Source organism: Neovison vison, chromosome 1 (assembly GCF_020171115.1).
Source record: "Neovison vison isolate M4711 chromosome 1, ASM_NN_V1, whole genome shotgun sequence".
Classification (NCBI taxonomy): Eukaryota; Metazoa; Chordata; class Mammalia; order Carnivora; family Mustelidae; genus Neogale; species Neogale vison.
This window is the reverse complement of record NC_058091.1, coordinates 240,634,872-240,657,035: the sequence shown is the minus strand read 5'-3', so window position 1 is coordinate 240,657,035 and position 22,164 is coordinate 240,634,872. Positions and strand designations below refer to the sequence as shown.

General features: G+C 41.6%; 1 protein-coding gene across 2 annotated transcripts in view; it reads left to right on the top strand.

Moving 5' to 3' along the window:
* The window catches only part of KDM3B (lysine demethylase 3B), a 69,826-nt gene that overhangs the window by 34,315 nt on the left and 13,347 nt on the right, over positions 1-22,164 (top strand). For both annotated transcript variants that reach the window (XM_044226694.1, XM_044226687.1), the window contains exons 8-15: positions 256-1,492; positions 2,360-2,561; positions 7,512-7,726; positions 8,416-8,568; positions 17,484-17,591; positions 19,466-19,593; positions 20,577-20,853; positions 21,569-21,825. In XM_044226694.1, coding sequence (XP_044082629.1) covers positions 256-1,492; positions 2,360-2,561; positions 7,512-7,726; positions 8,416-8,568; positions 17,484-17,591; positions 19,466-19,593; positions 20,577-20,853; positions 21,569-21,825 — 2,577 coding nt within the window. The remainder of the gene's footprint in view (positions 1-255; positions 1,493-2,359; positions 2,562-7,511; positions 7,727-8,415; positions 8,569-17,483; positions 17,592-19,465; positions 19,594-20,576; positions 20,854-21,568; positions 21,826-22,164) is intronic.

Below are 22,164 nucleotides of genomic sequence, written 5' to 3'. Positions count from 1 at the left end.
AACAACCAAGGGAGTGGTAGGATGAACATCCTGCTATCTCTAAGAGCTCTCTTGTGTTAAAGATGCCCTCTATGTGGTGGGTGGCAGGTTTCTTCATTAATGCTGGTGAGATGTAGTTTTAAGAGCAGTTTTCATGGAATTGTAGGAGAGAAAAGTTGATTGGACCCACAAGAAACATTTGCCTAAGTCCAGAAAAGAGGTGACAGGGTTGTCAAGAGAAGGCAGCATCACTAACTCTGGCTATCTTCTTTTCAGAATTCAAGAAATACCGTTCTGGCCTCTTCTGGATTTGGAGCATCTCTCCCAAGTTCATCACAACCTTTGACTTTTGGAAGTGGAAGGAGCCAGTCCAATGGGGTTCTAGCCACAGAAAACAAACCTTTGGGCTTCTCTTTTGGCTGTAGCTCTGCACCAGAGTCTCAGAAAGACTCTGATCTCTCCAAAAACTTGTTTTTTCAGTGCATGTCCCAAACCTTACCCACCAGTAACTACTTCACTACCGTTTCAGAGAGTTTGGCTGATGATTCCTCCAGTCGAGACTCATTCAAACAAAGCCTTGAGAGCCTGTGTAAAGGCAGATCCACTCTTGGAGCAGACACTAAATCAGGCTCTAAGGCTGGCAGCTCTGTGGATCGGAAGATGCCTGCAGAGTCCATGCCCACCCTCACGCCAGCCTTCCCACGGAGCCTCCTAAATCCCCGCACCCCAGAGAGTCATGAAAATCTATTTTTACAGCCCCCTAAACTATCCCGAGAAGAGCCCTCTAACCCTTTCCTTGCATTTGTGGAGAAAGTTGAACATAGCCCTTTCAGCAGCTTTGCATCTCAGGCATCAGGTAGCTCTTCCTCTGCTACCACAGTCACCTCTAAAGCCGCAGCCAGCTGGCCCGAGGCTCACTCCTCTGCAGATTCGGCATCCTTAGCAAAGAAGAAAACCCTCTTCATCACAACTGACTCCTCTAAACTGGTGTCCAGTGTTTTGGGCTCAGCTCTTACCACCGGAGGTCCAAGCCTCTCTGCCATGGGGAACGGCCGCTCCAGCTCGCCCACCAGCAGCCTCACCCAGCCCATTGAGATGCCTACTCTCTCCTCCAGCCCCACAGAGGAGAGGCCAACTGTGGGGCCTGGGCAGCAGGACAATCCCCTCCTCAAAACCTTTAGTAACGTCTTTGGCAGGCACTCAGGCAGCTTTCTGTCCTCCCCAGCAGATTTTTCACAGGAGAACAAAGCTCCTTTTGAAGCTGTGAAAAGGTTCTCACTGGATGAGCGAAGCTTGGCTTGCAGACAGGATTCGGACTCCAGTACCAACAGTGACCTGTCAGATTTGAGCGATTCTGAGGAGCAGCTGCAGGCCAAGACGGGCATGAAGGGGATTCCAGAGCACCTAATGGGGAAGTTGGGCCCCAATGGGGAGCGAAGTGCTGAGCTATTGCTGGGCAAAGGCAAAGGGAAGCAGGCCCCAAAGGGCCGACCGCGGACCGCCCCCCTGAAAGGTGATCTTGCTGGGGTTATCCATTGCCTTGGCTCTGGCACTGGCCTCGAATGCCCGCCTATTGTGCTCCTGGGCAGCAGAAGCCCTTCCTTTGATGGAAAGTTCTATAATCACGTGAAATAAAATAGCCAGAAGGGCCCAGTAGAGGCCCCTCATTCAACCTTATGGTTCAGGGCAGGATTGCATCTAACCCAGCAGCGTTACTAAAGAGGGATACTATCAGAAGAGGACCCTTGATACCCCTTTTGCTCAGGAGCTCTTTCCTGGTGTTTTTCTCATCTCTTTCTTCTCTTTGGCCCATCCTCTTTAATTTAGAGGAGATACTGCGTACAGCCTTTCATAGAATTACTTTAGCAAAAAGATTCACCCCTCAAATTTGCTTCTCTCTGTTACACATATAAAGTTTTAACACTTCTTCCAAAAGCCATTAACTCCGATGCTGTGAGGTTATGGTCCAGAATTACATACGGGCAAGTACCTAAGAAAGTTGAATGGTGAAAAGTAACTGTTGTCATTAGGAATTGGTATCCTAATGGGGGTACAAGAGTTGTTGTTAGTAGAATAGTTGTATCCCCAGAGGCTAGAGGCAAGTGGCTACTTTCTGCTTTCTTGGGTTTTTCTCACCCATGCCACAGTTGTTTCCTTGCAATGGGACACTGCCCACAAATTCTCTCCATGGTCCTTAGCTTCCAGTTAAGCCTCTTTGCTCCCTCCCTTTCTGTCAAGGGTGGGTCTGGTAGGCACAAGCCAAGCCACGGCAACGAAGAATGAGCCAGGTCAGGACAAGAATGCAGCACCTGGAGGATCATGTTATTGGGTCTCAATATCAATCATGACCAGCTGTTTGTCCCCCTTCACTTTTCCACAGTTGGCCAATCAGTGCTGAAAGATGTGAGCAAGGTGAAAAAGCTGAAACAGTCTGGAGAGCCCTTCCTGCAGGATGGGTCCTGCATCAATGTAGCCCCTCACCTGCACAAGTGTCGGGAGTGCCGCCTGGAGCGGTATCGGAAATTTAAAGAACAGGAGCAAGACGATTCCACTGTGGCCTGCCGCTTCTTTCACTTCCGGAGGTACCCAAACCCGTCTCTGTCTCCTTCCCAGTTTCCATTTCCCACTCTTTCTCTGAATCTCACATCTTTTCTTTGTTTTCCTTAACCCCTTGGTTCTGGGGTCTTTGCTCTGCCATAGGAGCCACTCAGGTGCTTGGGTTGTGAAGTGACTGGTGGCTTTGTCCCAAGGGAATTGAAGCTGAACAGTCTGAGCTGCAGGCCCCTGAGCTTTATACGTTATTCCTAACTTGGGTTCCATTTGAAACCAGTGGTATAAGCAAAAGGATGCGTGTTGTGGTGTATATGTGCCTGACCACTTACTCCTTTTAGGTACTAAAGTAACTTGAAGGGCGCCTGGGTGGCTCAGTGGGTTAAGCCTCTGCCTTTGGCTCTGGTCATGATCTCAGGGTCATGGGATCGAGCCTTGCATCAGGCTCTCTGCGCAGCAGGGAGCCTGCTTCCCCCTCTCTCTTCCTACTTGTGATTCCTCTCTCTGTCAAATAAATAAATAATATCTCTGTCAAATAAATAAATAAAATCTTAAAAAAAAAAATAAAGTAACTTGACTTTCTGAGAAAGGAAGAGGGAAAATTAGGAGATAATGGGAATTGTCCTTGAAATAGAGATAACTGACAAATCCTGGGAATGTCCCCTGCTTTTACCTAACAAATGCTTTTAGTCACTTTTCTTCTGCTTGATAAACTTAGAAATTCTTCTTCTAATTTCTTCTGAAGATTTTATTTATTTATTTGACAGAGAGACAGTGAGAGAGGGAACACAAGCAGGGGGTGTGGGGGAGGGAGAAGCCGACTCCCCACTGAGCAGGGAGCCCCATGCAGGCCTCCATCCCAGGACCCTGGGATGATGACCTAAGCCAAAGGCAGAAGAATTTCATCTAAATGACCTTTCAGGGATTCTTCATTTGTAAAATAAATCCAAATGATTTATCCACGTAGTATGAATTCACTCAGCAAATATTTACTGAGCACTTAACTGTGTGCCAGACATTGTTGTGGGCCCTGAGGGTTAAACAGCATATAAAACCGTAAAGATCCAGACCTTAGGAGGTTTCTGAGGAGGCAGATTAAATACTTATTTAATAATAATAATTAATAATTAATAATCAACTAATAATTGATTAATTATAAGTCATGTTAGCTGATAATAACTATGAGAAAAATAAAGACAGAAGAGGATTGAAGTAAGGGGAGGTTAAGAGAAGCTGTAGTTTAAATAGGATGATTTTAGAAACTCAGATTTGTGTAAACACCTTGAGGAGGCCAAGGAGTAGTTTGCACATTTTCCTGGGAGACAAGTATTCCAGGTAGAAGGCACAAGAGCAACTGTCCCAAGGCTGCAATATTCCTGGTATGCTTGTGGAGCTAGGGTGGCAAAAAGATAGAGTGGGGGAAAAGATAGATTTGAGGTCATAGAGTTAACAATGGGTCCATTTTTTCTTTTTTTAAGATTTTATTTATTTATTTGACAGAGAGTGACAGCAAGAGAGGGAACACAAGGAAGAGTGTGGGGGAGGGAGAAGCAGGCTTCCTCCTGAGCAGGGAGCCTGATTAGGGACTTGACCTGAGTTAAAGGCAGACACTTAACAACTGAGCGACCTAGCTGCCCCATCTGTCCATATTTTAAAGGAATACTCTAAGGGCCTTGGCTTTTGTGTTGAAAGAGAAGTCACTGAAGGTTTTGAGCTGATGAGTGACACTGGGGAATGTTTTAAAGGATCACTGTATTTGCCTTCTTGAGAATAGATTATATTGAGGCAGAGGCAGAAACATGGACAAGTAAGGAGGTTGTTGGAATTATCCAGGTGAGAGGTGATGGTGGCCTGCTGATAAAAGTGATGAGTCTGGTTGGATTAAGGATATATCTTGAGTGGGTCCCTGGGTGGCTCAGTCGGTTCTTCCTCTGCCTACTGCCCCCCCCTGCTTTTGCTCTCTCTGTTTGTAAAATAAATAAATAAAATCCTTTTAAAAAAAAAAAAAAAAAGGAAAGAATATATTTTATATAGAGATATATGTATATATATTTTTTAAAGATTTTATTTATTTATTTGACAGAGAGAGAGAGATCACAAGTAGGCAGAGAAGCAGGCAGAGAGGGGGTGGGGAAGCAGGCTCCCCACCGAGCAGAGAGCCCGATGCAGGGCTCGATCCAGGGCTCAGACCATGACCTGAGCGGAAGGCAGAGGCTTAACCCACTGAGCCACCCAGGCGGCCCGAAAGAGTATATTTTAAAGGGAAAACTCATATGATTTTCTGATGGGTTAGATGAGGAGTATGAAAGAAGGAATGAAGTCAAAGATGTTTCTATAGCTTTTGACCTAAAAACTGGAAGAGTGGGATTGCCATTTACTGCTAAGGAGATTTCTCCAGGAAAAGCAGGTTTGGGGAAGAAAAGGAGAAGTTTAATTTGGGCTTTTTAAATTTGAGATGCCTGTTAAAATTTCTAGATGAAGATGTTGAAAGGGCAGCTGGAAACTTAACTCCTGAATTGAGGGGGAAAGTCCAGGCAGGAGGTTAAAAATTTTAATGTCACAGGGTATTTAATGCTGTATCTCTGGGCACCTGGGTGGCTCAGTTGGTTAAGCATCTGCCTTCGGCTCAGGTCATGATCCCAAGGTCCTGGGATCAAGCCCTGCATCGGGCTCCATCTTGGTGTGGGGAGCCACCTTCTCCCTCTTCCAGTCCTCCTGCTTGTGCTCTGTTAAAGAAAGAAAGAAAGAAAATCTTAATTTAAAAAAAAAAAAAAAAAAAAAGGCTGTGTATCTGCTTGAGGAGTCCAGGTGTAGTTAGAAAAGAGAAACATTCCTAGGACCAATCCTGAAGTTCTGCAATATTGAGAGACTAGAAAGATGAGGAGGAGCTGGTAAAGGAGGTTCAGAAAGAACAGCCAGTAAGGTGTCCTGGAAGGCAGGTGAAGAAAATATTTCCAGGAAGGAATAATGAACTGTGGCAAATAATGGGGATTGAGTCGGGTCAGATAAGGACTGAAAATGATCATTGGATTTAAGGGGGCAAATGACCTTGTCAAAAACAGTTTTGGTATGTCATAGTGGGGGAAAGCCTGATAGGAGCCGATGAAGAGAAAATAAAAGGGAAGAGGAACTGTTGACAGTTTAGACAACTCTAAAGAAATGTTGCTCTTACAAACAGATAAAAAGAGGAGGGTGTGGGATTGAGAGGATTTTTGAGATTGCAAGTTTAAATACCAGAGTGATTCAGTAGGGAGGAAACCAGAAGATGTAGACAAGAGAGTATGTGATGTGATGCCTATGCAAGAGGATAGGATGTAGAGCATAGGTGGTGAGATGAGTCTTGGCTGGGACCTAGTTCATTCCTAGCAGCAGCAGGTCAGATGGAGGAACATGAGCACAGTTGCAGGAAGGCCTGGTAGTATGGTGGGGGGAGCTTACAGGACATCTCTTCTGGTTCTTTGTATTTTCTCAGTGGAATACATAGCAAGGTCCTTAGGGGAGAAATTACACTAGAGGTTAGAAAAGAAAGGTGAGGATATGAAACAGGCATCTAGGAGAATGTGCATCAGGAAACTGTTGTGACTGGGAGGCAACATGAAGGGCTCACCTGACTTAGGTAGACATGAATTTCTTTTTTTTTTTTTTTTTTTTTTTTTTAAAGATTTATTTATTTATTTATTTGTCAGAGAGAAATCACAAGTAGATGGAGAGGCAGGCAGAGAGAGAGAAGGAAGCAGGCTCCCTGCTGAGCAGAAAGCCCGATGCGGGACTTGATCCCAGGACCCCGAGATCATGACCCGAGCCGAAGGCAGCGGCTTAACCCACTGAGCCACCCAGGCGCCCCGGTAGACATGAATTTCAAGTGTGACAGTGAGCATGGCTGTTTTCCTCTGGTCATGGTCAGTGGTGTGGGTGCACGTGTCAAACAGGCAGATAGAGAAATTGCAGGGCATTATATGAGGACAGCTTTTTTTTTTTTTTTTTTTTAATGTTTTATTTACTTACTTGTCAGAGAGAGAGAGTCAGAGCAAGAGTGAACACAAGCAAAGAGAGCAGTAGGCAGAGGGAGAAGCAAGTTTCCTAGCTGAGCAAGGAGCCAGATGCGGGACTGGATCCCAGTCTTGACTTGAGCCAAAGACAGACGCTTGACTGACTTGAGCCACCCAGGCATCCCCTGAGGATAGCTTTTTATTTTTATTTTGTTTTATTGTTTAAAGTACCCTGCTTTATGAACTTATTTATTTCTCTTTTTAAGATTTTATTTATTTGACAGTGAAAGAAGGAACACAAGCAAGGGGATTGGGGGAGGGAGAAGCAGGCTTCCCACTGAGCAGGGAGCCCGATGCGGGGCTTGATCCCACAACCCTGGGATCATGACCTGAGCAGAAGGCACACGCTTAATGATTGAGCCACCCAGGCACCCCTGAGATCAGTTTTTTTTTTTTTTAAGATTTTATTTATTTATTTGACAGACAGAGATCACAAGTAGGCAGAGAGGCAGGCAGAGAGAGAGAGAGAGGAGGAAGCAGGCTCCCTGCAGAGCAGAGAGCCCAATGTGGGGCTCAATCGCAGGACCCTCAGATCATGACCCGAGCCGAAGGCAGAGGCTTTAACCCACTGAGCCACCCAGGCGCCCCTGAGATCAGTTTTTTAAAGAACGCAGACATAGTAAGTGTTCACAGGTCTTTCTGCTAGTGAAGAGAATGCATACTGTGTTGATCAAATAGAGTAGAAATTTTTTCTTTTTCTTTAAGTATGTCTGCATCCAGTTTGGGCATTGAACTTGCAACACCAAGGATGTTGGATGCCCTTCCACTGGAGCCAGCCAGATGCCCTCCAGGGTGAAAATACTGCATGCTGATTGCTCTTAAGTCCTACCTAATGTTTTTAGCTCCTACGGGCGTGTGTATCAGTAGGTGTGTATCAGTTTGCATGGCTGCTGCTATTTACCATGTATTTGATTATCTACCTTCCTATCTCAGGTTGATCTTCACTCGGAAGGGGGTGCTCCGTGTGGAGGGATTTCTGAGTCCCCAGCAAAGTGACCCTGATGCCATGAACCTGTGGATTCCCTCTTCCTCCCTAGCAGAAGGAATAGACCTAGAGACCTCAAAATACATCCTGGCTAACGTTGGGGACCAGTTCTGCCAGCTTGTGATGTCCGAGAAGGAGGCAATGATGATGGTGGAGCCACACCGTAAGACACCCTCTTGCTTGTTTTCCTGGCACTCCTGCTTAAGAACTTTAATTTTTTGTTGCTTAGAGGAGGAGTGGTAGGAGAGGCAGGTGGCATTTTCTGTGGATGAGCTAAGACTGATAAGACTTTTCTTTGTAGCAAACTAAGTAGCTGAGGCCCTAACTAGATCCAGCAGACCTCATTATTCCTTCCTTGACCCCTGTCTGGGTTTGGGTCACCCTGAATATTTTCAGTTTGCTTTGAACCAGTTTGTGATAGTAAGTGATACATGGTTTGTGAATAGATGAAGTGCTACTGGGTACCATGTTTCGCACCTAGACCCCACCATTGTTCACATATTTTTGATATTTCATGTCTGTGAGATATTATACCCAAGGAAAATTCTCCTGTGAAAATTTTCCATACATTTCAAGTGAAGAATCCTCTTACTTCAAACTCCCCCAAATTGAAATTTTTACATTATCTTAAGTAAAAACATGGGGCATTTGTTTTCATTGACACTTGTTCAGAAATATTAGCAGTAGCATCTATTTTCTTTCTCTTAACATTTATAGAAACACTGACTTCTTACATCTTTGAGTTTTATTGCTGGACAAAAACAGTTCAAGTAGCAGTCAGTGGATCTGGGGTCTTTTGCTGTTATTCACAATGATCAACGCCAACAATATTCCTCTTCCTCTTTCCACCAGAGAAAGTGGCATGGAAGCGAGCAGTGCGTGGTGTACGGGAGATGTGTGATGTATGTGAAACAACTCTCTTCAACATCCACTGGGTTTGTCGCAAATGTGGATTTGGGGTCTGCCTTGACTGTTACAGGCTCAGAAAAAGCCGTCCGCGCAGTGGTGAGCAAATATTGTCCTGTTCAGTTCTAAAGGTAACCTGTCATTGGAGGTATGGGACTTGAAGCCAGAATGGGTTTGTGCCCCTTCTTGAACTGCTTAGCTTCCCTCATTTTTGTTGCATTGTGAGGCCTTAACAGTTGCCAATATTCCAGCCTGACTGGGTAGGCTAAAAGAAGCCAAGAAGGGTTATTCTTTACCTTCTGTTTTTTCTCTCTCTCTTTTTTTTTTTTAAAACAACATCTTTATTGATGTTACTATATAACTCACATGCTCTAAAATTCACCCTTTTAAGATGTACAATTCAAAAGTTTTTAGTATATTCTCAAGGTTGTGCAACCATTTCCACTATCAAATTTCATTCTGGTTGCTCCAAAAAGAAATGTTGTACATAATAGCAATAACTATATTCTCTCTCTACTCAGCCCTTGGTAACCATTAATCTACTTAATGTCTCATCTCTATAGAATTACCTGTTGTGTACCTATCTTATAAATGGAATCATACAATATTTGGCCGCCTTTGACCTTTTACTTCAGCATACTGTTTTAAAACTTCATCCATGCTATAGCACGTATCATTAACTTATTATTTTGTATTGCCAAATAATATTCCATTGTATGGATCTACTACATTTTGTTTATCTGTTCTGATGGACATGTAGGTTGTTTCCATTCTGAGCTATTATGAAAATTACCACTAGGAACATTTGTGCACAGGTGTTTTGTGTGAACATAGGTTTTCATTTCTTTTGAGTATATGCTTAGAGTGGAATTGATGGGCTATATGGAAGTTCTACATTTAACCCTTTCAGGAACTGTCAAATTGTATTCCAGAGTAGCTACATCATTTTATAATCCCACCAGCAATGCACAAGGGTTCCAGTTTTTCCCCTCTTTCGAACACTTAATATTGTCTGCCTTTTTTTTTTTTTCCCAAGATGTTATTTATTTATTTGATCTCTGGAGAGAGATCGCAGGTAGGCAAAGAGGCAGGCAGAGAGAGGGGGAAGCAGGCTCCCTGCCAAGCAGATCCCAGGACACTGAGATCATGACCTGAGCCAAAGGCAGAGGCTTTACCCACTGCGCCACTCTGGTGCCCCTGTTGTCTGCCTTTTTGTTTATAGGAAAGAGTCCCTATCACATTGTGTGATTTTAGTTTGCATTCCTTGCTTTATCTTACTACTTAACCTGAAAACCTTCTTGCCCCTTGACCTCCTCATTCTTCCCTCTTCTGAGATACTCTGCAGCCATTGGAATCCAGTGGTTTAGAGCTTATGCTACTGGGATTTGAAACCTCCTTTCACAGCTTATTACGCCAACTGTGGTATCTTGAGCTAGTTTCTTAATCACTAGAGTCTCAATTTCCTTATCTATAAAACAAAAGGTGACATGAGTACTTCTTTCTCGGCATTGTTGTGAGGATTAAATGAGATATTTAAGTGGTTAGCACAGGGCCTAACATCCACTACCTAACTGTGTGTTACGTAGCTATCAGATCTTCCACTTCTGCCCATGAAAGGTTAACTTCCACAGGAATTGCCCTCCTGCCATAAACAAGAAAACCAGACTAAATGTATGAATCCACAGTTTTAGACATTGGACAGCAGGCAGCATGAATCTGTGATCTGTAAGAGAAGGGAAGAACCAAGGCAAATCCTACAATTTCTCCAGTTTACTGCCTGTAGACAGTTTCCAGGCTGCAGTAGAGGGAAGAGCAACTAAAACCGTTGGCAGTCTCACTGAGCTGAGACAGAGATCAGAGTCTGAGAAGAGTAAGGCAGTGTGCTAAAGACCTTAGAGCTGCACAGAAAGAACAGAGCAGAGAGCGCAGAGCGGTCACCTCGGTTTTTGGCTGTATAGTGATCTGCACATATACGAGGCCCAAAAAGGAACCTTCAGAAACCAAGTGACGTAATAATTTCCATAACTTACCATTTGTATTGCTACCAGAAAGACACTGGGAAGAGTTCAGAAGGGTCACAGTTTGACAGTGGGACCAATGTAGTTCCAGAATAAAGGGGGCTCTGGAGATAACATAGTGTAAAGCAAGCCTAGGAAGGATCCGACTGATCTGCAGGCTACTTAACTATGCACCAGACTAAAACCAAACATTCTTGAAAGGATTACAACAAAATCCAGCATTCTGAAACATTAAAGTAAAAAAACTCTGCATTTAGTCATGAAAAACCAGGAGGCAACTGGCTGGCTCAGTAGAGCATGGAACTCTTGATCTCCTCAGGGTAATGAATTTGAGCCCCACACTGGGGATAGAGTTGACTTGAGAAAGAAAGAGAAAGAAAGGAAGGAAGGAAGGAGGAGGGAGGGAGGAAGGAGCAGGTATGAGTCTCTTTGGTGCTGGACAACTACTTGCAAAGGAATGAAACCAGACCACTGTCTTATACCATACACAAAAATAAACTCAAAATGGATTAAATAACTAAATGTGAGACCCAAAACCATAAAACACATGTAAGAGAACATAGGCAGTAATCCCTTGAGTATTGGCCTTAGCAGCATTTTTCTGAATATGTTTCCTCAGGCAAGGGAAACAAAAGAAAAATAAATTGTTGGGACTATACCAAAATAAAAAGCTTTTCCACAGCAAAGGAAACCATCAACAAAGCAAAACGGCAGCCTCCTGAATGGAAGAAAATATTTGCAAGTGATATATCCAATAAAGGGTTAATATTCCAAACTATATAGATGACTTATATCAATGCCCCCCCCCCAAAGCAAAAACAAAAACAAAAAATCTGTCTGGTTAAAAAATGGGCAGAGGACCTGCATAGACACTTTTTCAGAGAAGGCATACAGATGGCCAGCAGACACATGAAGACATGTTCCACATTATTCCCATCAGGTAAATGCAGACCAAAACCACAGTGAGATCCTATGTCACACATGTCAGAAGGGCAAGTATCAAAAAGACAAGAAATAACAACTGTTGGGGAGAATGGAGAAAAAGGAACCCTCATGTGCTATTGATGGGAATTTAAATTGGTGTAGTCACTATGGAAAACAGTATGGAGGCCCTCCAAAGAAAATGGATATGCTAATTCAAAAAAATGTACCACAATGTTTACTGCATTGCTGTTTACAATAGGCAAGATATGGAAGCAACCCACGTGTCCATCTGTTGATGAATGGATAAAGAAAATGGGAGGGGAGGGTATACACATATGTATCTCCATACACATGATGAAATACTACTCTGCCATAAATAAGGACATCTTGCCACTTGGAACAACATGGATGTACTTAAAGAGTATTCCACTAAGTGAAATAAATCAGACAAAGAGAGATACCATATTTTTCACTTATATGTGAAATCTCAAAAACAAAACAGGGACACTTGGCTGGCTCAATCAGACCATACAAGTCTTGATCTCGGGGACAAGGTCAAGCCCCACATTGGGCATAGAAACTACTTAAAATTCTTTTTTTTTTTTTAAGATTTTATTTATTTATTTGACAGACAGAGATCACAAGTAGGCAGAGAGGCAGGCAGAGAGAGAGAGAAGCAGGCAGAGAGCCTGATGTGGGGCTTGATCCCAGGACCCTGGGATCAGACCTGAGCTGAAGGCAGAGGGTTTAACCCACTGAGCCACCCAGGCGCCCAAAAAAAAATTCTTTTAATTAAAAAAATAATAAAGGGGTGCCTGGGTGGCTCAGTCAGTTAAGTGTCCAACTCTTGATTTCAGCTCAGGTCATGATCTAAGGACCATGAGACTGAGCCCCATGTCAGGCCCTACGCTGGTTTTGGAGTCTGCTTAAGATTCTCTCCAATAAATAAAATCTTTCACAAAGCAGCGGGAGGGTACCTGAGTGGCTCAGTTGGTTAAGTGTCTGCCTTTGGCTAAGGTCATGATCCCAGGGGTCCTGGGATCAAGTCCCACATCGAGCTCCTTGCTCAGTGGGAAGCCTGCTTCTCCGTCTACCTGAGACTCCCCCTGCTTGTACTCTCATGTTCACTCTTACTCTCTGACGAATAAAATCTTTCAAAAAAAGATTCTTTCCCTCTCCTTTTGCCACCCCCAACCCCACTCACATACTCTTGCTTGCTTGCTTTCTCTCTAAAAAAAAATAAAAATAAAACCAAAATGAACAAATAAACTCATAAATAAATGCAGAGAACAGACTAGTGATTTCCTGAGGGGAAGCAGTGGGAGGTGAGCAAAATAGGTGAGAGGGGTTAAGAGGTACAGAGTTCCAGTGATAAAGTCGTCACAGGGATGAAAATTACGGCACAGGGAATCTAGTCATTAATGTTGTAATAATATTGTTTGGTGGCAGATGGCACCTACATTTGTCTTGGAGAGCATGGAGTAACGTATAGAATCAAATCATTATGTTGTAAACATGAAACTACTTCAGAGTATCAACTATATGTCAGCTATGCTTCAGTAATAAAAATTTTAAAGTAAAAGAATAATCACATTCGCAAAAAAGGCAGGATAATATAACCAGTAATCTGTGGGAAAGAAACCATCAATAGAAACAAATCCAGAAATGACAGTGATGATAGAATTACTGTTAAAGGACCTTAAAGCTGCAATTATAAATGGTATAAATATATTGAAAGACATAAAGGGAGACATGAATATGATGAGTAGAAAAACAGAATACATAAGAGACCCAAGTGAATCATCTAGGTATGAAAAATCTCTTTAAAAAAATTTATACTAGGTGGGATAATGGCAGTTAGACACTGCAGAAGAAACTGAAGTTAGACATAACAGTAGAAACCAACACTGAGGACAGAGAGAAGAAAGACTTAAACTTATAAATTGAAGAGTGCCATGTTGAAGTATAGGAAGTATCAGGCAGTTTATGAAACAAAATTGTTGGGAGTTCCAGAAAGAGCAAGGTAGGAGGACAGATAGAAAAAGATATCTGAACAAATAAAGGCACAAATTTTCCAAATTTGATGAAAAAGCTATAAAGCCACAAATCCAGCAATTAATCTCAAACAGAAGAAGCATTAAAACCACCCAAAACACATCAAAAACCACCTTACTGGAAAGCAGTAAGAGAAAGAAAAAATCTGAAAGTCACAAGAGGGTAAAAAAAACAAATTATATACAAAATAACGAAGATAAGAATGACAGCCAACTTGTCAGAAAACTATTGATACAGTAAGGGAATTCAGATTTACACAAAGGAATGAAAAACTTCCTATGTGAAAAATATGTAAGTAGATATAAAAAAAATATTTAAGTAGATATGAAAGGCGTTCTTATTTTTACTTTTTCTAAAAGTTGTTTAAAGGAAAAGTAACAATGTAGTGAGGGGTTGATAATATATGTAAAATTAAAATATGTAGTAATAGCACAAAAGAAGGGAAATGGAATTAGTTCAGTTTTACAGGGGTCTCAGGGAGAAGAGTGGTATAATATTTGAAGATAGACTGTGTTAAGTTAGAGACACTACAAACCTTAGGGCCAATAGTAACAAAGAGGTATATAGAGCTAATAAGCCAAAAGTAGAAAATCAAATCATAAAAGCAGCTAGTTCAAAAGACGGGACAAGTAAACAGATACATAGTATATCTTGTATTCAGTTTTCTTGGGGTCGGTAGCACTATTACAAAAACAACAACCACCAAAAAACCTGTCCATAAAGGTCTTTGACGGAGTGATAAATTAAGGTTGAAAAGCACTGAACCTAGGTATAGGTAGGAGCATCCTTATATAATTCAAAAGACTGACCTTTTCTCCCTGAGATCAGGAGCAAAGCAAGGTGTCTACTTTTCACAATTTCTCAACTCTAAGCTGGAGTTACTATACATTTCTACACATCAAGAAATAAAAGCATACCCTTCCCACACCTGCACCCCCAAAAAAAGCATATAGACTGGAACGAAGAAAAATATTTTTTTATTTCCAGGTGACATGACCATCTGTGTAGTAAATACCAAGTAGAGTGCCTGGCTGGCCCAGTAGGAAGATGTTGTGACTCTTGATCTCAGGGTCATGGGTTCATGCCCCATGATGGGTGTAGAGATTTATTTTTTTTAACTTTGTAGTCTTTTTTAGATTTTATTTTTAGGTAATCTCTATACCTGCTGTGGGGCTTGTATTCACAACCCAAGAGTCAACTTCAGGAGTCATGTGTTCTATGGACTGAGCCAGCCAAGCACCCCAGATGTAGTGATTATTTTAAAAAAAAAAATTTTTTTTTAAGAAGAGAAAGAAAAAAAGCCTAAGAAATCTACAAAAAAGCGACAAGAACTAAAATGTGCGTTTAGCAAGATTGCAGGACAAAACACAACAAAAATCAATTCTATTTCTACATGCTGTCAATGAGCAATTAGAATTTGAATTTTTAAATCACTCCTTTATGGCAGCATCAAAAAAACATGAATTGTGTAGGGATAAATGTAGTCAAAATGCAAAAAATATGCGCATACACTGAAAACTACAGTTGCTGAGAAAAATGAAAAAAGACAAAATAAATGCAAAAATGTGACATATTCATGGAAAGAAGATGGTGTACTAAGATGTCACTTCTTCCAAATTAATCTATTACATGTAATTCAAATCAAAATCCCAGTAGACCTTTTTGTAGAAATTGAACAAGCTGATTCTAAAATTTTACATGAAATCAAAGGACTAGAATAATGAAAACAATTTTGAAAAAGAAGGCAGTTGGAGGATCTATACTACTTCATTTTTTCTTTTAAGATTTTATTTATTTATTTGACAGATCACAAGTAGGCAGAGAGGCAGGCAGAAAGAGGAGGAAGCAGGCTCCCCACGGAGCAGAAAGCCCAATGCGGGGCTTGATCCCAGGACCCTGAGATCATGACCCAAGCCGAAGGCAGAGGCCCAACCCACTGAGCCACCCTGGCGCCCCATACTACTTCATTTTAAGAGTTACAATATAGCTACAGGAATCAAGGCATTGTGGTAATACAATTAAACAGAAATAAGTACACATATAATCAGCTGATTAGTTAACAAAGGTGCCACAATAATTCAGTGGGGAAAAGATAGTTCTTTCAACAAATGGTACTGGAATAACTGTGTATCCATATTCGAATAAAATAAACTTAATTTTTACTCATGTCATATATTAAAAGTTAGCTTTTAAGTAAATCATGGGCCTAAACATAAAAGCTAAAACTATAAAACCTCCAGAAGAAAAAATAGAAGATCTTTGTATCCTTGGGTTGGGTAAATATTTTTTAGATAGGACACAAAAAGCAAAAAAAAATTATCAAATTTGAAAGCTTTTGCTGTTCAAAAAAACAGTCTCAAATAAAAAGGTAAGCCACAGACTGGGAGAAGAGATTGACTGATCCCATATTTGTTAAAGGACTTGAATCCATGGGGCACCTGGGTGGCTCAGTGGGTTAAAGCCTCTGCCTTCGGCTCAGGTCATGATCCCAGGGTCCTGGGATTGAGCCCCGCATCAGGCTCTCTGCTTAGCAGAGAGCCTGCTTCCTCCTCTCTCTCTGCCTGCCTCTCCACGTACTTGTGATCTCTGCCTGTCAAATAAATAAGTAAAATCTTTAAAAAAAAAAAAAAAAAAGACATGAATCCACAATAAAGACGTCTTAGAACTCAATAAGAAGACAAATTTTTAAAAATTAACATATAATGTATTTATTTCAGGTGTGTGATTCATCCTTACACAATTTACAGCACTCACCACAGCACATATCCTCCCCAGTGTTCATCATCCAGCTACCCAAATCCTCCAACCCCCCTCCATTCCAGCAATCCTCAATTTGTTTCCTGAGATTAAGAGTCGCTCATGGTTTGTCTCCCTCTCTGGTTACGTCTTGTTTCATTTTTTTCCCCCTCTTCCCCTATGATCCTCTGCATTGTTTCTTAAATTCCACATATCAGTGAGATCATATGATAATCAGTGGGAGATGTTCCTCTCTGATTGAGTTATTTCACTTAGCATTATACCCTCTAGTTCCATCCATGTTATTGCAAATGCCAAGATTTCATATTTTTGATGGCTGCATAATATTACAGACAACCCAGTTTTTAAGTGAGCAAAAGATTTGAACAATACTTTACCAAAGAAGATAGATAATAGAAAATTAGAACCATAGTGAACAATCCTTGTATCCACTTGGAAGGCTAGAATTTTAGTGACTGATAATACCAGTGTTGCCAAGGATGTGGAAAAACTAGAACTCTTAAAATTGCTGTAGGAATGCACACTGATAACCTCACTTTGGAAAACCTGTATGGCCATTTCTTATAAACATTCCCTATGACCCAGCATCCCACTTCTAGGGATTTATGAGAGAAATGGAAACATGTCCACCTAAAAGATTGTACTTGAATGTTTATAGCAACTTTATTCATAATAGCCCCAAATTGGAAACAATCCAACTGTTCACCAGCTGGTGAATGAGTATATTTTAAAAAAAAAAAAGTATATCCATACGATGGAAGAGTATTCAGCCATTAAAAAGGAATGATTACTGATAATGAACATGTACACGTAAATCTCAAATCATGCTATCTGAAAGAAACCTGACACAACTGACTACTGTATGCTTCCATTTATATGAAATTCCAGAAAAAGCAAAACGTTAATATTAGAAAGTTGATCAGTGGTAGCCAGAGATTATGAAAAGGCTTTGACCACAAGCATAGGACTTGAGGGAACATCAGGAAGGGAGATGGAAAGTTCTATATCATGAAGGTGGTGGTGTTTATACAGTTGTATACATTTGTCAAAATTACATTGAAGTGCACACGTAAAATTGTTGAATTTTTTGTATGTATATACAATAAATAATAAAACAATGAAGCAGATTCTTTGAAAGTTAGATGTTGTCTTCTCAGGCCCGTGAGAAAGTTGGCCTATAGGATCTGAAACTCTGACTCACTGAAAAGGATATATCTTGTGACCCTCGTAAAATAAATGAAGTTCTTTCATTTGTTTCAGAGACCGAAGAGATGGGTGATGAAGAGGTTTTCTCCTGGTTGAAATGTGCAAAGGGGCAGTCCCATGAACCAGAGAATCTCATGCCCACACAGATCATCCCTGGCACAGGTAAGGGAGTTCTTTCAAAATTGGGGAAAGAAGGGCTCCTGGCTAGCTCAGTCAGAGGAGTGGTGGTTCTTGATTCGGGGTTGTGTGTTTGAGCCCCATATTGGGTATAGAAATTACTTAAATAAACCAAAAAAAATACTAAAAATAAAGAACATTTGAGGGAAAAAAGTGTTTTTAAATTAATTTAGGTATAACTCACACACCATAAAATCTGGTGAGGTGGTTTATCCTGGCCAGATTTTGTTTAGCCTCCCCAGATTTTTCTGACAGTTTGAATCGTTAGATAGCTGTTAGATTTTATGCAGCCAGTGCACACACTTTGACTCACCTTTCTGGTTGGAGACATTGGTTACTTTTTGACGTAATATTTTACATTCCTGTGGTTGGTAGGATCAGAATAGAAGAAGTCGCAAATGCTTCTAGAAAGACTTTTGATTTTAGGTTTGTAAAAATCCACCTAAAGCTAATCAAATTTCTTAAATCCCTGAAGAAGGCAGCTTAACAGTAGGAATGAGTGATCCTGTTTATGTCACAGTCCTAGCTTACTTCAGTGAGTCCTCCAAAAAGTTTCCAGCTTCCATACTTCTGATAACACATAACATTGAAGATGGCCAGTCTACTATCTATATTCTCCTCTGCTGTGCAAGGGGCACTCTGGATCCTTATACCCAGTGCCTCCAAGCAGAAGGGTTCCCGCAGTGCACTAGTAGGATGGCTGCTCCCTGCTGATCTAGCATTGGTTAAATGTTGATGTTAAGTTTGCACTGGTCTGGTTTTTTTCTCTACATTTTCTTTTTTGTTAGGTATAACTTAAAGTATACAAATCTCAAGTATACAATTCAGAATGTTTACCATGCTTTCGAACATTAAGGAATCTAACCCTAGAGTTTCTTCTACAGGTCAGCTTGCTAATGTTTACTAGAAGAGGGAGTGTAGGTTAGTAGTTAAGAGTACACAGAACTTTAGGGCTAAGTATACCTTAGCTAAACTGTTAGTACTTCCATTTACCAACTATGTGTGCTAGAGCAAATGACATAAACTACTCTGAGTATCAGTTTCATCATCAGAAATTGAGAGTGTAGGGACCTGGCTAGCTCAGTCAGTGGAGTGCAATGCTTGATCTCGGGGTTGTGAGTTCGAGCCCTATATTGGGTGTAGTGATCACTTAAAAAAAAAATACAATCTTTAGGGGTACCTGGCTGGTGCTCAGTTGGTAGAATATGCAACTCTTTTTTTTGTTTTTAAGATTTTATTTATTTGACAGAGATCACAAGTACGCAGAGAGGCAGGCCGAGAGAGAAGGGAAGCAGGCTCCTTGCCGAGCAGAGAGTCTGATTTGGGACTCCATCCCAGGACCCTGACACCATGACCTGAGCCAAAGGCAGAGGCTCAACCCACTGAGCCACCCAGGCGCCCCAAACATGCAACTCTTAATCTCAGGGTCTTGAGGTCTGGGTGTGGAGCCTGCTTAAATAAATTTAGGGGTACCTGGGTGGCTTGGTCAGTTAAGCATCTGCCTTCGGGTCCTGAGATCTAGTTCCACGTCAGGCTCTATACTCAGCCGGGAGCCTGCTTCTTCCCTTCCCTCTGCCTTCTGCTCCCCCTGCTTGTGTACTCTCTCTCTCTCTGTCAAATAAATAAAATCATAAGTAAAATCTTTTTCAGAAAAATTGAGGGTAAAGGCTACCACCTCACTGAAATGTGAAGTGGTTGCCTTTTACCTTTACCTTTAAGGGTTGAGGAGGGTAATATAAATGAGATCCTTAATATAATATAATATAAATATAAATGAGGGTAATATAAATGAGATCCTTAGCACAATACCTGGCACATAAAATATTCTGCGGCTTTCGTTGTTGCTGTCTGTCTTCCAGCTCTTTACAATATTGGAGACATGGTACATGCTGCCCGGGGCAAATGGGGAATAAAAGCAAACTGCCCTTGTATTAGTCGGCAGAACAAATCTGTGCTGAGACCTGCTGTCACCAATGGGATGTCACAGGTAAAGTGGTATGTGCGGGTATAAGTGAGAGAAACTTCACCTCTTAGTACTGGGAAGTGCCCCCATTTTCACCTGTGTTGTCCTAGGCTACTGTAGGATACCTGAGGAATTAGGGGATGGAGAAGTGTTTCTAGAGAGAGCCCCAAAAATGTTACTCAGGGATTTGATTCCCTCTGCCTGGTATGAGTTTCTCTTCAGTCATTTTAAAACCATTTCAGGCTGGGTTGATAAATAGCACAAAGAAATTCTCTGCATCTTGTCAAGATTTACACTTTAGAGTCCTTATATAGGTGAGAAGTATAGAAAATGTTACTAGGAAGGCAGTCCTATCTGTGTGCATGGTCCCTGTCCTTGTCATGTTAGGTACTGAGGACAGAAATGTGAAGACTGGCCTGCTGAGCTGGGATCATTCTACCCTGAAAACAATGCCAGGCCTCCAGAGAGGCAGTGGTTTGCTCATTGCTCTGTCAGAGGTGGAGGTCATTCCGGTTTGATGGTAACTGTTTTGAACAAGAGGCTGTTTTTAAAACACATATGCACACCCACACCCATACCCCTACCTGCTTTCCAAGAACACAACCAACACATGGTCAGGAGGAGCCGCAGGAATTAAGGCTAATCATCTGGAAAATTCAGTAATAGAACAATAAACATTTATGGATTATTTATGTGTGCCAAACACTATACCAAACTCTTTGCGTATACTATCTCATTTAATCCTCAGAACAGCTTAATGAGCTTAATTTCTATTAAAATATTTGTTACATTCAACTGTTCTTTCCACAGAACCAAGTTTCTGACACATTGCAGAACTCCTTAAATGTATGGTAAATTAATGAATGAATGAAATAGCAGTTTATGGGACAGTTTCACATTGTTTTCCCAGACTTTTTCAGTGTCAGCAGCCCTTACTGTGTTTTTTGTTTTTTGTTTTTTCCTGTGCAAGGACAGCACTCTAACCATGTTGGCCTTCTATGCTTTAGCTTCCTAGCATAAACCCTAGTGCCTCTTCTGGAAGTGAAACCACCTTCTCAGGCGGAGGAGGAACGGCAGCAGTAACGTCAGAGACCGACCATGTTCCGAAAGCCGACAGCACTGATATCAGATCTGAGGACTCTCTGAAAGCAGAGAGTTCAGCTTCAAATAGCAATAGTGAGCTAAAAGCCATCAGGCCCCCTTGCCCCGACACGGCTCCCCCCTCTTCTGCCCTGCACTGGTTGGCAGATTTAGCAACTCAGAAGGCTAAAGAGGAAACAAAAGGTAAGATAAACACAAGCCTTTGCCCTGCCTGCGGGTGGAACACTTGAGTTATTCAGGGATTCTTCACACTCACACATTACCATCCACATTTATAAAGCATGCTGCTTGCTTTCTCTTTCACATAAAATAAGGGAATCTCCTTCATTTTCTTTCTAGAAGTGGAGCTTTTTTAAAAAAGCACATGCCTGGGCTTTACCCCAGACCTCTTTAGTCAGAATTAATCATAGAGTTTTAATAAGCTTCCATGTGGTTCTGTTATGCAGCCAGGTTTTCAGTGGGCACAAAGTCACCTGGGGAATTGTTAAAAATGCGGATTCCTATGCCTCACCAGAACTATTAAGTGACAACCTCTTAAAGAACTATCAAGAATCTCCATTTCTCGTGATCACTCCAGGTGATTCCCCTACAGGTCTTCTGAAGACCCCCTTGTAAAGACACTGTCTTAGCAAGTAAGGGAGATGAAAGATGGATGGGAACAAGAAGAAGTTTGAAATTCAGATCGGGGAAAGGAAGAAAGTAGTAGGAGAGCTTCTCCTTGGCCATGATCCTGCTCTAGTCATACCTGGTCAGGCTTGGTCCATATGAAACTATATGTAGTTTGGGGGGCAGGAGTGGGGAAAATCTGCTCCTTCCCACTTGGCTGATTTTTAGGAGTCAGTTGCCTGTTGGATGTTCCTTATGATGCCTAATACTGTTCCCGGTTATGTCCTTACAGAAGCAGGGTCCCTGAGGTCGGTGCTCAGTAAAGAGTCTCATTCACCCTTTGGGCTGGACTCGTTCAACTCCACTGCAAAGGTCTCTCCGTTGACTCCAAAGCTTTTCAACAGTCTGTTACTGGGTCCCACTGCCTCCAACAACAAAACCGAAGGCTCTAGCCTTCGAGACCTCCTTCACTCCGGTCCTGGAAAGCTTCCTCAAACCCCCTTGGACACAGGCATACCCTTCCCCCCCGTCTTCTCTACATCCTCAGCAGTAAGTATCCTTTCTACAACTCTAGCCTTTTCCAGTGAAGAGCCATTAGAGATCTGATAACTGGGTTAGAGTATGTTTGGGTCACTTGTATTCTCTACATTGTGTGTCCAGTTAACAAGATCTTTCTTTACATTTGAGTTTGGGGAATGTTTGAGATCCCTTTAAATCATGAAAATTTTTTGCCCTGTCAAGAAGTCAGTAAAATTAAGACATTGAAATTTTCACTCAGCAGAAATTACTATTTTCTTGACAATAATGGGCATTATTATTTTTTTTTAACCTAGGCAGTATATCCATGTTATCTTCTCTTGGATATCTAATAGACACCTCAAACCATGT